At 52.4% G+C, this 14,533-nt stretch overlaps 5 protein-coding genes across 5 annotated transcripts; 3 read left to right on the forward strand and 2 right to left on the reverse strand.

Annotated features, from left to right (window-relative positions):
* Window positions 1–623: 623 nt before the first annotated feature.
* On the forward strand, window positions 624–2,132 carry C8A04DRAFT_34745 (chaperonin 10-like protein; the record flags this gene model as incomplete). Its single annotated transcript, XM_062782937.1, has 2 exons — window positions 624–925; window positions 1,229–2,132. 2 exons carry the CDS (start codon window positions 624–626, stop codon window positions 2,130–2,132), a joined length of 1,206 nt encoding a protein of 401 aa, XP_062640241.1.
* Window positions 2,133–2,388: 256 nt separating this feature from the next.
* C8A04DRAFT_9519 (uncharacterized protein) lies at window positions 2,389–3,000 on the reverse strand (the record flags this gene model as incomplete). Its single annotated transcript, XM_062785516.1, has 1 exon — window positions 2,389–3,000. One exon carries the CDS (start codon window positions 2,998–3,000, stop codon window positions 2,389–2,391), a length of 612 nt encoding a protein of 203 aa, XP_062640242.1.
* A 2,112-nt stretch (window positions 3,001–5,112) lies between these two features.
* On the forward strand, window positions 5,113–6,021 carry C8A04DRAFT_9569 (uncharacterized protein; the record flags this gene model as incomplete). Its single annotated transcript, XM_062785535.1, has 1 exon — window positions 5,113–6,021. The coding sequence occupies one exon, from the start codon at window positions 5,113–5,115 to the stop codon at window positions 6,019–6,021; it is 909 nt and encodes a 302-aa protein (XP_062640243.1).
* A 1,422-nt stretch (window positions 6,022–7,443) lies between these two features.
* C8A04DRAFT_9494 (uncharacterized protein) lies at window positions 7,444–7,896 on the forward strand (the record flags this gene model as incomplete). Its single annotated transcript, XM_062785503.1, has 1 exon — window positions 7,444–7,896. The coding sequence occupies one exon, from the start codon at window positions 7,444–7,446 to the stop codon at window positions 7,894–7,896; it is 453 nt and encodes a 150-aa protein (XP_062640244.1).
* Window positions 7,897–8,211: 315 nt separating this feature from the next.
* On the reverse strand, window positions 8,212–13,230 carry C8A04DRAFT_25453 (uncharacterized protein; the record flags this gene model as incomplete). The annotated part of the gene is made up of 7 exons (XM_062779564.1): window positions 8,212–8,936; window positions 9,005–9,989; window positions 10,122–10,530; window positions 10,848–11,561; window positions 11,649–12,657; window positions 12,709–12,972; window positions 13,026–13,230. Coding segments are annotated over 7 exons (4,311 nt in total), but the record flags the coding sequence as incomplete, so codon positions are not given.
* Between the last annotated feature and the right edge of the window lie 1,303 nt (window positions 13,231–14,533).

Raw genomic sequence — 14,533 nt, forward strand, 5'->3', positions numbered from 1 at the left:
ACGGTTTACGCCCACTCGACCGTCACCGAGCTATTACCACGGAACACCCGTCGCCCGACACCTCCGCGGAAACCCACCCGGAGATAACCTAAACCGGATGTCAATCAAATGCACAACCAATAATAAACGGCCCGTGATCACACCGTAGCAAGCTCTGAATGCGGCAAACCGTTCGCTAAATCCCTTCAAAACTGCATGTGGTATTGGTTGACTAGCCGCATACAGTCAGGGCCGGTGTTGTGAAAACTCTGTGTCCTCGCCATACCTCCGACTGATCGGTCGAGCTGATTCCAAGATTCACTAGGGAGTGTTGCACATCGACGGCGGTTTTCTCTTAGCCTTGCGGTTTTATTTTCTGTTTTGTCGGAACAAGGTCGATTCACCGGGGCTTAGTCAGGAAATGGCCGAATCCAAGGATCTCCGTAGTAGTTAGCGAGAAACCATACCCGCCCACTTATATCCGTCACCTCAGCATTCATTACTCACCATCCTACATTCATTCTCATTACTTCAGTCACGCCGAACCAGAAACACAACCACAACCACCAGACCCACTCCTACTCCCACTCCCACTCCCAAGATCCAGAACCAAGAACCAAGAGTCCAGGACCCAACTCCTGACAATGTCGATACCTCCAACCCAAAAAGCCCTCCTCAGCACTGCCATAGGTTTTGCAGCCGTACGGACTGTTCCCGTCCCGCCCCTGAAACCGGGGCAACTACTCGTCAAGACAGTTGCCGTGGCGCTGAACCCGACCGACTGGAAGAGCTTGTATGCACCGGACGGGAGTGCGGTGGGGACTCGACTGGGGATTGATTTTGCGGGTGTTGTTGTTGATGTCAGGGAGTCTGAACCGGGACAAGCTGGGGAGGGGAAAAGAAAGTGGGAAAAGGGGGAAAGGGTTTGTGGTGCTGTTTGGGGAGGGTAAGTTCTAATTATTTCCTTTTTTGGTTTCGAGTTGTTTATTTCTTGCCCGTAGATGGGGCGTTAGCAGTGGTTTGGTTGCTTGTTGTCAGCTTGCTTTTACCCGAGGTTTTTTTGTCCCCTTACAGCTGATTCCAGAGGAGCTTTTATGTCTCTTTTGGTTATGTTTCGATATTTGTTGCCCCATCTTCCCACGTCCAATTATTTCTACCTCTGTCTTTTGAACCTTCTCTTCATGTTATTGTCTTCTCTTCATCATTACGTGGGGCACATCATATTGTTACTTCGACTGACACCTCCCAGGAAAGACGACCGCGGCGCGTTCGGCGAATATGTCGTAACAGACGGCACCCTCCTCTTCGAGATCCCCGCCCATCTATCCTTCGAGCAGGCCGCCACCCTGCCCGCCGGCATCATGACCTGCGGCCAGGGCCTGTACCGCATCCTCGGACTCCCTCTACCGTCTGTCTCTGCCCCTCCAGCTCCCCCAGCCAACTCCGGAAATGACAGACCGCAAGACAACAACCTCCCCGGCCCGTACATCCTCATCTACGGCGGCAGCACCGCCTCCGGCCTCCTGGGCATCCAATACGCCAAACTTTCCGGCTACACAGTCCTTACGACCTGCTCCCCGCACAACTTCGCCTATCTCCGCTCCCTCGGCGCCGACGCCGTCTTCGACTACCATCCCCCTTCCACCTCAGAAACAGACACACCGGATTCCGACCCCATCGCCACTCTAGCAGCGCACATCAACCGCCTAACTTCCAACGCCCTCACCCACGCCTGGGACTGCCGCCCCACGCCCGACGCCTCCTCCTCTCGTCTCTGCGCCCTCGCGTTAAGCTCCACCCACCCGGGAACCTACGCCACGCTCCAACCGCGCATTGCCACCAACGCCGTGGAACACATCAACCCGCTGGTTACCGCGCGGTGTAGTATTGCGTACACGGCGTTTGGCGAGGAGTTTGAGCGGTATGGTCAGCGGTATGGGGTTGACGAGGAGGAGGTGGAGTTTTTGGGGGGGTTTTTTAAGTTGGCTAGGGAGTTGTTGGAGAGTACGGAGAAAGACGGGGGACGGGGATTGAGGCCGGCGAAGGCGGAGGTTAGGGGGGGCGGGTTGGAGGGGGTTGTTGGGGGGTTGGAGGATTTGAGGGGGGCAAGGGTTAGTGGACGGAAGTTGGTTTATCGGGTGGGAACAGAGTGATGGGATGGGTATGTGAATATTAAACGCCACCGACTACCACTCTGTGTAAGATAGACGAGATGCGACAACAAAATGATTTCCCCAACGTACCCTAACCTAAATAAACATCTTTTTCACACAATAATCACTGGGGAGAGTGGGAAAGTGATGGGATAGAGTATGATGTATTAAACACTATCAGCTATCAACCTCCATGGCACTCGAGTATCACGAAGCTAGCCGAGATACCGATACCAATATCATTACCAACACAGCCCTAAACAAACACCCTCTTAACATCCACCTTCGCACACCCCGGGGTCTCCGGCTTCCCCTCGCCCAGCGCCCACGTCAGAGCCGGGTACTGGTACCCCGCGTAGTACGTCGGGCACGCATACCAGCGATAAAACTCGGTAGTATTCCCCGCCTTGGGCGGGTTCACCGAGTAGTCCACATACCCCTGGACAGCCAACAAATCCTTCTCATCAAAAACCAACGACTGGGAGCCGCTGCCCGAGCCGGGGTACAGCAGCGGCAGGGCAAAGTTCGCGATGGGGTCAATCCAGAACTCAACCGACGACGGAATCACCGGCTGCGCGGGGAGGTCGTAGGTCAGTATGCCCCAGGCAGGGGGTTCGCCGCCGGCGTTGGAGGAGGTGTTGAAGCGGAAGGCGACGGGCTTGATGGGGTCGGGCTTGGAGGGGCTGGCGGTCTCGGTGAGGCAGAGGGACTCGATGGCGGCGCCGACGTGGCAGGCGGCGAGCTTTTGGCCGTTGACGGTCTTGTCTTTGGATTGGAGGACGAGCTGGAAGGGCTTGGAGGCTTGGTCGTATTGGGCGCTGGCGAGGCCGGCGAGGGCGAGGGCCGCGAGGTTGGTGGTGAACTTCATGGTGGGTGATGAGTGGGTGGGTGGGGGTGTGTGTTGGTGGTGAGGAATGGATGGGTTGATTGAGGTGTGAGTGAGTTGAGGACTGAGAAAAGGGAAGATCAACTTAACGACGGGACGACCCTTTAAATATTGTATCGTCAACACCAAAATCCCAACATCCACAATGTCCATAAAAATCCCCAATTCACCGCCGATCACCTCCCAACGTGACGTCAAACAACACTCCGCCGCGTTCTAGCCCTCGTGTTATCGTTGGAGTGGGCGGCCGGGAACGTTAGGAACGTTGCAGCGGCTCGTATTCCATTTTGCCCGCCTCGCCCGACCTGTGCATTCACGGAACCAGGAATCGCAGGCCTCCAGCGTGCCGATACACCGAGAATCTTTAACGACAGGTCAACACCCCGGCACTACACCCAGCACTGCGTCTTGGCGGCTGGGGTCGCGGCGGCTCCCCGCGCGCGGCAGGAACCCAAAAAAACCTTCTTTGCACCTCCTTTCATCTCGTAACCATGACATGGGATTGTTTTTTTGGGAATGCGAGAATCCCGCAGGAAGCTGAGGAATGGCTGTGTCCGGGGTTACACAGGTCGATCATCTGCTGTTCTGGGTTATTAATCAAGGGCGAATGGCCAGCTGCACGTGATAGGAAGACCAGCCCTGACAGCCGGCCGCTGCAACTGCAGCTGCAACTGTGGGATCGCGCGGCCGGATTGGGAAGAATTTCCAAGTTGGTGGGTTTGGCCACTGCAGTGCTGCGTCGGTAAAGTCGGCGTGTCGGCTCGGTGGTGACACGGAACTCTGAGTTCGGAGTAGTTCAGAAACGAGTATCTTTGGATATTACATCCTGGATACGAAGATAACAAAAGTAGTTAGGTATTCCAGCTCTCCAAAGACCTTTTGGCAAGGCTGCGCCATAAGGTGGCTGGGGGCGTGTGTAAGTAGATGTGGGTCCCCACCTCTCCGGCAGCCGGCATGTTTTTTCTTGTCCCAGGAGTCCAAATGATAGTTAGGTACTAGGTACAAGTTAATTAGTTGTGTAAGGTCCATTGTATGTTGGACGACATATAACGGGATGTGGTGGGCGTTGAAGCGATCGGGGCGAAAACGAAAAATGAAAAGCTGAAAAAAAAAAATGAAAAAAATCACAGGATGTAAAAAGTTAAAACTCCCAGGAAACCTAAGATACAAAAAAGAAAATAAAAAAGAAAACCAAAAAGCAAAACATGCAAAGCCGGACCGACATAATTATGACAAAGGACTACAAAAGGCCGAGAACTCCCTGACATTTTGTATCATTTCCTATTGTTTACACCGGTTTAAGAGCGTGGAATGTCTCATCTTTATCAACGTAAGTCTTCCTAACTACTATTTCGTCTTTTAGGATGACCAGGTACGGGATAAATCATAGTGCATCATAATGAAACTCGTTGGGTAGACCGCCTCAAATGTGGGGGCGAGGTCTCAGAAATAGAGCCCAATAAATAGGTACCTAACCAATGTTACCAATCGTCTCGGCCTCATGTCGACCTCTCAACTCACCATCTGGTTGTACATATTAATAACTTGTACCCAAATTCCACCATGACCATGAAGCCATTCAACCTCGACATCATCGGCCAGCGACCCCACCTGAACATTTACACCCAGCTCTCCTTCTGCTATTCCCTCGCCGACAACCCAAATGCAGATGCAACCCGCCAATCAGCAGCTGACACCCTCGCCCAAGGCCTAAAAGCCCTAGCACGACACATCCCATGGATCGCAGGACAAGTCATCCACCAGCCGTCAACGGAGCCGGGAAACTCTGGAGTTTACAAAATTGTTTCCTGGCGCGATGCTCCGCCCTTGCTCATCCGTGATCTCCGTGTGGGGGAAAACCAATCCGCACCAACGATGCAGGAGCTACGGAAACGGAATTTCCCTATGGAACTACTCGACGAGGGACTCATAGCGCCCTATGTGACCATTCCCGGTGGGACGGCGGGGGGGAAGCGGGATGAGCCAACGGCTGTGTTTGCAGTGCAGTTGAATCATATTGAGGGGGGGATATTGGTTACGTTTGTGGGGCAACATCAAGTTATGGATTTGGTGGGGCAGGTGCAGGTTATGAAGATGTTGGATAGGGTGTGTCGAGGGGAGGAGATACCGGAGGCGGAGGTGGAGGTTGCGAATAGGGAGCGGGAGGGAGTTATTCCCGATTTATTAGGTGACAAGGAGGAGGAGGAGCAGTTGAGGGAGCATTCTGAGAAGCAGACGGTGAAGATTCCACCTGCAGCTGCTGACACGGATGCGGCTCAGCATGATAAAGAAAAGGTGAAACCAGTGGTATCACCTGCGGTTTGGGCGAGCTTTTCGTTTTCGGGGCAATCTCTTGCTGCGCTCAAAGCAGCGGCTTTGGAAACGGCCACCAGCAAGAACATCTCCACCGACGACACCCTCACCGCATTCATCTTCCAGTCCATCACCCGCTCTCGATCCTCCCGCCTTCTTCGATCTCAAAACCCAGGCACCACTACGCACTGCACGCTGGGCCGCGCTGTCGACGCCCGCCGGTACCTCAACATCCCCGCGACCTACCCGGGCGTCCTAAGCAACATGGTCTACCACTCCCAATCCGTCCAAGAAACCATCTCCATGCCCCTGGGCGTACTCGCGTCGGAGCTTCGGCGCGAGGTGGACCCGGCCGCATCTCAGATCGGATTGTACACGCGCGCACTTGCCGCACGTATCCGTCAAAGCCCCAGCAAGGGAAGTATCTCCCCGACAGCGGCCTTCAGTTCCTCCCGTGGCATCATAATTAGTTCTTGGGCTGGTGCCGGTGGAGATTGCTATGGGATGGATTTCGGGATGGGGTTGGGGGTTCCTGGTGCGGTGAGGAGGCCAGTGTTTGTTCCTGTTGAAGGACTGGGGTATATATTGCCGAAGCATCCGAGCGGGGAGATTGGGTTCGTGATTTGTTTGAGGGAGGAGGACATGGAAGCTTTGAAGGGGGATGAAGAGTGGAGGAAGTGGACGGGTTAAGTTGAGTAGTTTTTCATTACCGAATTAGCCAAGACGAATTAAATTCGTTGCCGTGAGGTTGGGAGGACCGGGAATCTTGTAAACAGCGTGCTGCCTGTATTTTGGCTTAAGGTAGGCTTTTACCTACACCCTAACCCCATTGCCGCGCGGTTCTCGTTCAGATTTCGTATAATACATTGGGCATTATAGTGGTTATCCGAGGAGGTGCAATCGAGTAGGGTTAGGGTTTAATCAGAACGTTTGCTTACTTTCCCCTGTTTCCTGGATGTCGGACTATAATAGCAGCGCCCATCGGCTGAAATACCCATAGGGCTCACTGGCTATCGTTTAAAAAGTCTAACAAAATGAAGAAAAACAAAAAAGAACAACAGAAAACAAAAACAATAAATGACAAAAACATACAACACCGGGGATTCCCCAGTCGTCACCGACCTGAGTACTGATCCGGCCGTCGCCAGTTTGACTAGGGGAGAGCGGACGGGATCCCGTATTTTCTAGCGCGTATGGTCGTATGTGAAAGACGTCCATTGCATAGCGGTCCTATAAGCCAGCCACCCAGGTCGGTTCTGTTACAGGGGTGTTATTTCTGAGAACTCCCCGGGTTGCTGCCGTGTATTAACCACTCCATCGTTGGGGATCGATCTCTCTTCATGTCCACACGTGTCATGTTTGTGAGCTACACCAGTTTCCGATCCTAAGAGTTTGCTCCGCCAAGGGTGTGGCGAACTGGTCTGACATCTCATAGATCTCGGCGCCTCTCTTTGCTGGCTCCCCCATTCCCGTGCAGCTGCCAAGGGAAGGGGTCTTGTTGGTTTGGGTGGGACAGTGGCAAGTAATCTTGCTCACCGGCTGAAAAGCATCTTGGCAGCCGGTTCTGTTGGTTCTTTCTGCAGCTCGCAGAGGGAAGAAGGGTATAACCTGTCATCGAAACCTTCCACCCAATCGAATGGGCATGTAGAAGAGTGACGAGATAACACCGACTCAGATGCAGCACGTCAGGGGATGAAATGACCCACTCAACCATCTGAATCTGGGAAGTTGACTTCGATGTGGGTGTAAAAAGATCTGTTCCCGGGAGACAAACCAACTGCTTAGAAACCCCTCGTCCTTGCACCCGCGGAAAACCGGTCCCATTCCCGTGTGATCTGGTGACACCCGAACAGGAATGCGGGCCGTCGGCGTGCATGAAAAACGGTGTATGGGAATGGTGGGTTGAGAAAGCGAGTCCTGCCCAAGCCCAATTCCTATTCCGTTATTACTGCCTCCATCAGTATCGGTCTCGGGCTTCAGCAAACAATTTAATCAAAGCTTCTCTTGCTACACAACGAAACAAAGAAGTAAGTAATTAGTTATATTTATCAAGCCTGGGTTCTTGAAATAAGTGTACTTACATGTAAATAGGTGCAGCATACAGACCCCGCTATGGAACCTGCCGCCAACACCAACCCGCCGGGCACAAACGATTCCCTCGCCGAATCCGAACCTGCTGCTAACGACGGCGGACGCCCGATCCAGAGCTGGACTGTGGACGGGTACTCAATCGTCGACGGCAAGTACCTCGGCCTCTCCACGGGCGAGCTCAAGACACACGTGGCTGGTGTGGACCGGTTCAGGGGCGGCCCGCCGTCGGTCTCCGTTTATTGGCAGAACCAACTGGCCACGGGCCGCGGTGACCAGTTCCTGGTAGTTGCCAAGGTCGTCACACACGTGAGGGACCTCACCGAGTACCTGGCGCGCGTTGGTACTTTTCTTGGAAAGGGCCTGTGCAAGGTACACTCGTTGAATGCGACGCGCTATGAAGTGTACGTGGTCGTGTTGTCGGAGCTGTCCCAGGGGGGATTTCAGGAGGCTTTGGCGAAGGATGGGCTTTTGTAGTGGGATGCTGTTCCATTTTGATTTAGTTGTGCCGGTGCGTGGCGGATGAGCCGGCGCTATATGTGGGAGTCGACTGGATCTAATACGTGACAACAAGTGACTCTATTAACAGTCCGCGTCGTTTATGGTTCATCAAGCTTAATGGCCTGATCCAGTGTCAGGTAAGGTATCAGCTATCTATGTCCTGCTTTTCTTCTCATTTGGAACGCTCAGGCACCCACAGATTGTTCCATATCGCCCCTTGCAGTCGGACTTGAACAAAGCCTCGCAAAGAGATGGATCCGTCAGTCAGAAAATATAGAGCTAAAACAAGAATCAACAATCAAAAGGAATAATGTCACAATCCTGCTCCGCAACGAAATGCTCCAGCTGCCCTTCCAGTGTTTGCCGCGGAGCACACATTGACGCCCCTACTTCTCCCTCCCCATTCGAAACAGGGACCCACCCTCCAATATCGTCGTCGCTCAAGTACACAACAATAGGAGGTGCCAGGAATCGGCCATATCTGGGCCCAATCACGACGGTGGAATCCCCCCCTGGCGTGCGCGGAGGGAAGTAGTTGACAGATCTGTTTTTGGACGACCGGGGCAGGTAGATCCTCTTCGAAGGCGTACTTGAGACTGGATTGCCAGTTGTTTCCTTTTTCGAGAGCGATGGAAGGTCGCTGCCCTGTGGATTCTCCCCGGTTGGAAGTGTCACGCGGTAGACCCGGAGGTGAAGATCGCTTAGCGTTACGAAGAGCTCAGTGGGGCACCAAGTGAAGGTGAAAGGGAATTGCTGGACGATGGGTTTCGAGCAGGGGCCGATGCGGAAGCTGGTACTGTAGAGCAGCTTGGGTGGGCTTTTTGTCGGATTGCTCGACGATAGGCGCAACACCATGACGTGGAGGTTCAAACATATGCGGAATCCGCTGCGGGTTTGCCCTCTTGTGAATTGGGTGCCTTTGGGCTTGACTGGTCTCCGGACCTCGGCTTCCATGCTGGCCACGCGGAGATGCTGTCCGCAGGGAGAGAAGGAGAGGTTGACGCAGATCTTTCGTGCTGTTGAACTGTTAGTCAATAGGTGTCTTACGATGTCTGTTCCCGATTGTATATAATTAGGTACTCACCTCTTCTCCCACTGCTTTTGACTCTCTGTTCAAAGAAGTTGTTTGCTTTAAAGTCCGCAAAAAGAAGGACCCTGCCCGCCAGAGGCCAAACTGCCAATGGGTGCTGAGGGTGGATGACGGGAGGGGATTGGTAGAGGAGCGAGGTATACTGCTTCCTCAGGTGGAACAGCACCTTTCCTCCACTGTCACCATTTTCGTAGATCTTGATCTCCTGCCTAATACGATGATCCCCTCGAGTTATGACGCCAACAGCCTTCCCTTTGACCATTCGGAAAAGCTGGTGGCTCTGATCCAAACACCACCTCTTTCGACGCTCACATCGGTGACAGATATTAAAGCCGTCCTCGATCTTGCACCTGATGCAGTGGTACCATTTCCGAAGTGAATTAGCTCCACAACCAGCGCAGTCGACTCTCCTTCGGCCATAGTAGATCCCCAACTCATGCTTGAGCTCATCAGGCAGCATTGTGACTTGGTTGAACATCTCGTCATCTTCGACATCAGACTCGTCGTACCCGCTTTCCGACCCCGACTCTAGCAAGGCACCGGTGACATGAGTGAGACTGACAAGGGATGTGAAAGATTGATCACTATCTGTGCCCGAGTGGCTCTCCACATCGCTGCCAGATTCCTCATCCGGGAAAGACTTGGTATCAGACCCTTCACTGTCAGATTGCAATGATTGGAGGTCCAGTTCGTCATCCTGGTCACCCCGCTCATAATCGCTGGGTAAATGGCTGGGTATGCTATCGCCAGAGGAGTCGCCGTGTTCCGAGGATGTTGACCCTTCATCCCAAGATTCCTCAGCAGACGGTATGTCGAGCAGACCGTTGTCCGAATCGGAGTCGCTGGAATCGGATGATGATGTGCCTGCAAGCGAATCTGAGGATGCCGAAGAGGACGGGTTCGGAGAACTCGAATCCTCAGGGTCGGATTTCTCCAGGAATCTCCTGAGAGGACCATCTAAACGCAAGCTTCTAAGCATCTTTACAGTTTGAGGGTTAACACCGACGATGCGTTGATTGGAGCCAGGTTTGCGATGTTTTCGGTAATGTTCCTGTTGTCGGTGCCAAATCCGACTTTTCATAGCGTGAATTCTTAGCATTTCCTTGAATACCTCGGCTGCTGGAGGCTGTGGTCGTGGTACTCGACGACGACAGAGCACGAGATACGGCCCGCGGGTAATAACATCCTCCCACGGCCCACCTAAAGAGGTGTCCTCGATGTGGACGAAGCTGGGGGTCACGCTCTCCGAGGGTTTGAGATGCAACAGCTGTGAGCCAATTCTCAAGGCAGACCAGTGGTGATTCGAATCCAGACTGAGTGCGAGAGCATTTGGTGGTATCACGCATTTGACATTTGGCACCAAAGGCACTGAGCGAAATGATTCCGTGCTTGGTACCCAGTATCGCTTGAGGTTGGTGTCGCCAAATGTGAAGGGAACTGGAGTGAAATTCTCCATCAAGGAGACAGGCTCAGCGCCGTCTAGCGTCCACTTCTCGAGTTTTAGGACACCGTCGGACTCTCTGGATAGTTTTCACATTGGTTAGCATCGAGATGTTGAGCCGGCACATGGACACTTTCTTACCCTGCTTCCCCAACGGAGCATAAGACCAGAACGGTCCCGTCTGGAGACAACTTGATGAATTGGCAGATATTGCTGCTCTCCGCCGCTTCTTTTGCAGCAAAAGACTGAAGTTGAAAGCTTCGGTATCGGCCAGTGTTCCTCGAAAGGAAGTTTGCGGGACCAAGGGCGCTTCAGAAACATCGATCGAGCTCCCCGCGAATCTCTGTCTGTTCGGGAACAAGAACATGACACCATTCGCTTTGAAACTCGGCGTACTGTGGGTGGATTTGTGGGTCGAGCTTCGGGATCCAGTTGGGCAGCGCCCTTCCTATGGCCGTGGCTTCGTCCGTGATTCTATCAAACTTTTGCATGAAATGTCGAACGACAAATAGGCACTGGATTTGTAGGCATGTCCGGAAGTTGGAAGAGCACAGGAATGCCTTGACGCAAGCCATGTCATCATCCTGTGAACCCCTGAGCTCAGAAGAGCTGCGATGGAGGGCGAATGGGCCAGAGAATGAGTGCGAGTGAAAGTGCTGGTACCAGTATTTTGCCGCGTACGTAAGAAGCTGGTGGTCCTCGAGGCTCTCCCCACGATGGGTCCGGAAAGTGCCGTTTGCGTACTCTAGAGGGTGCCGGTAACGTGGTTGCCTCGGGTAACGTAAACAGCAGTTTTTGATAATCTGGCTCGTCACGAATTGTTCCGCATCCTTTGAGTTTGATTTTTCCACGTCCGAGTTCTTGATCAGAAACGCGCGGACCGCCGAGTGTGAGAGCCTCAGAACTGAGTTTTGGGGAGAATCTTGTCCGTATCCAGGATTTGCCTGCTGCCTGACGAGAGACATGCAGCTGGAGAGAATCTTGTCAGGAGTGGTGATTCTATTCGTTCTCAAATTGTGCCCGTCGTCCGTCTTTGTCATAGCGATGGCTTCAATCACCTCACCCATTTTGAGCGGGCGCTTGGCAAAGGTGACAAGGGATAGGATAATGCTGCGAAGGCGATGAGTTAGTAGGTGTTGTTTGCAACCTTCATGGGAGTTTACTCTTCAACTCTTGTCGAAAGGGCGGTCCGCTTACCTCCAAAGTGGGGGCCCATCAGATGCTCTTTTCCGCCTTTTTCGTAGTCGATTGATGACTTTCATGTAGACCTCGCTCATCTTGGTAGGCAAGCCCTCCTGAGCGAGTTTGAAGAGCTCAGAGTCGTCGTCTGCTTCATACTTCAGGTCTTGGAGCATGGTATTGACCCACAAAAAGCTCCCCTCGGCCTCAGACGCCAAGGACGCAGTAACAAAGATGCGGCCAAAGCTGTCGTTGGCATTGGGTGTTCCTATCGCGGACGCAAGATAGCTCAGGATATCCTTCTCTGTATGCCGGGTTTGCAGACTGAGCTCCTCCACTTGTGAGGCCCACCGCGGCTGGCAGATATATTCCCGAATTTGCGGGAGCGGTTGGCTGCTCAGCCAGAGTTTGACTTTGTTTCCTGGTGAACCCGTGGTGACTCGGATCAGGAATTGAACAACCGCCTGAACATCGTCTACCTGAGCTGGAGCCGGCAGACGGTCGTCATCCACATATTCCGCCTCGTCCAGCCCGTCGATGAAGATGAAGGTCATGGGAAGCTCAGATATGATGGCGCGAATTAAATTTTCAACCGCGTAGGAATTGTTCACATCTATTTGGCGGAAGCCAGCGATGGAATCCGGTACCTTCTTTGGAGCAGGCGTCACGTCGGAGAGAGCCAAAAGGAGCTGGCTCGCGAGATGTCGGAGAATCTGGTTCCTCGTGATGTAAAAGTCCTTCGTCAGAAACCGAAACACTTGCCCATAGGATTTGCCCTTGTTCATGTCATTGATGTGCTGGATGGCGGAGGAACAGAGGAAGGACTTTCCAGCGCCGTGCTTCCCCGATAGCCAGAAGACGGACTTGTCCGCGTTCTCAGTAATCCACCTTTGGAACTCAATTGTGTCGAAAAGCCACTTGCATGTCCCAGCATGTCGATTGTCAATCCCCTGTTGATATACGTCGTAGTTCAGTTCGTTGTCTTCCATGAACTGTACTTGTCTTCTCATCGAGTCCCATGTCCGTTCTTACTTGAGTTAGCGTTGCGATGGCTGGAAGCAGAACCTCATGGTCTTACCATTCTGTTGCTCAGCCTCGGCAGACCGACGAATCTCAGCCTTTTGTCTTTCCTCCTCTATCTTTTCATCGATCTTCCGGAATGCTTCTTTGGTTAGATGTCTTGCCGCTGCTGTTTGGACGTGCTCCGCAGATATGGCTTCCCAGAGACCCTTACCAAGGTACGCCTCAAGACCGTCACGAATTCTGGAGAGAGAAGCGGAGTTGCTTTTCAGATCGTCCACCAGAAGCTGAAGTTTTCTGTTGGTGGTGAAGACATGGCTGACTAGAAACAGTTAGGTTGTCGAGCATGTATTATCAATGCTAATGGAAACAGACCTGGACTTTCGAGGATCTTGGTACACCGGTACCAGAACTTGAACAAGGTCTGGTATGGTGAAGATATCACTCGTTGCACCATATCTCCACCATAAAGACAGGATTCGTAAAGCGACTCGAAGTAGGACAGCTCCCATATCACGTCTGGCAGCAGCTGGACCTCAGCGGTTATCAACTCAAACTGTTTCTGGTACCGTCCTTCGCACTACTTGTTTATTAGAAGTGACAAGATTTCATGCAGCGGTCTACGCCAGGAGCACTCACTTCGAAAACGATCTTTAGTCCCCCCCAGATCAGCGATGTGGGAAAGGGACATGCCTGGGCTGGTTGACGCAAACAACAATGATTAGCCAAGGCCGTGAGTGGCGGGAATGTGATTTCCACATAAGTCGGACCCCCTCCCCCCCCCTTTGGAACACATGGCAAACCCACACTCAAAGATCCACCCATCTTCTTCAACACCATATATTGCAACCAGTTCAACACTACAATACAGGAAGCCTCGGAACCACCACTTTCAGACCCGCTCTCTTCAGCTATAGTATCCTCGATGCGACCGGCTTCAATCTGGGCCCTGTGGATCTGTTCAATTGAAGCAAATAGGGTATTTGGGTCCGTTTGGACCCTCTTCCGTTTTGATGGCCGGGCTGCTTCTAACTGGGCATTTAGAGCCTCGTTTTCCTGTTGCAACTGGGCCAATTTGACGTCTTTTTGATCAAAGGCCTTTTCAACCTTCTGGAATAGTAGCCGTCGGGTGGAACTAGGCCGGTTGTGGCTCGCCAACTCGGCCAGTTGACCACGTAAGTCTGATCTCCTCTGTGGAGTGCCGAAATGGACCTCTATTGAAGGCTGGGAGTGTTGAAAAGGTACTGGGGTCTTAAGAGGCTTAACTAGGTTAACTAGGCTAACTGGGACCTTAATGCTGGCTACTGGGTTTCAATTTTCTAGCAGTAGCCAGCTTATCAGGGGCTTGGCTATATTGACTGGCCATAATCCAGATGCCTACCACCTAGCCTTGATATTATAGGCTATAATAGCCTCTTTTCGAGACTCTATAACGTATTTGGTCATCAATTGTTTGCCTTGTACGGTAGATTCGGTCCAGGAGATCACTTAGTTAAGCCGCTTACGGTATAAGTGCTTAAGAGGGCTGAAGACCGATAAATCTAGTGGTTGGAGCATATGGGAGGTATGTGGTGGTAAAAAGAGCAACTGGATATTGTTGTTGTAGCAATGCCATATAAATTCATCGGTAATATGGCTATTATGGCCATCCAATATCAACAATCTTCTCTGGGAGGGATCCTGTGGTTTGGTCCAGGGTATAAACACCCTTTGTAGCCATTCGAGAGCTACTACCCTGTTGATCCAGCCTTTATCGGTTGTAGTAAATAGCCAATACTTCAATTGAGCCTTGTCGATTGGAAACCATTGCTGTTGAACGCTCTGGCCTTTGAAAATGACCGCTGGAGGTAGTGCTACCCCTGTAGCTGAGATACATTCGAGAA

This window comes from Dichotomopilus funicola (assembly GCF_033296635.1).
Source record: "Dichotomopilus funicola strain CBS 141.50 unplaced genomic scaffold C8A04scaffold_6, whole genome shotgun sequence".
Classification (NCBI taxonomy): domain Eukaryota; kingdom Fungi; phylum Ascomycota; class Sordariomycetes; order Sordariales; family Chaetomiaceae; genus Dichotomopilus; species Dichotomopilus funicola.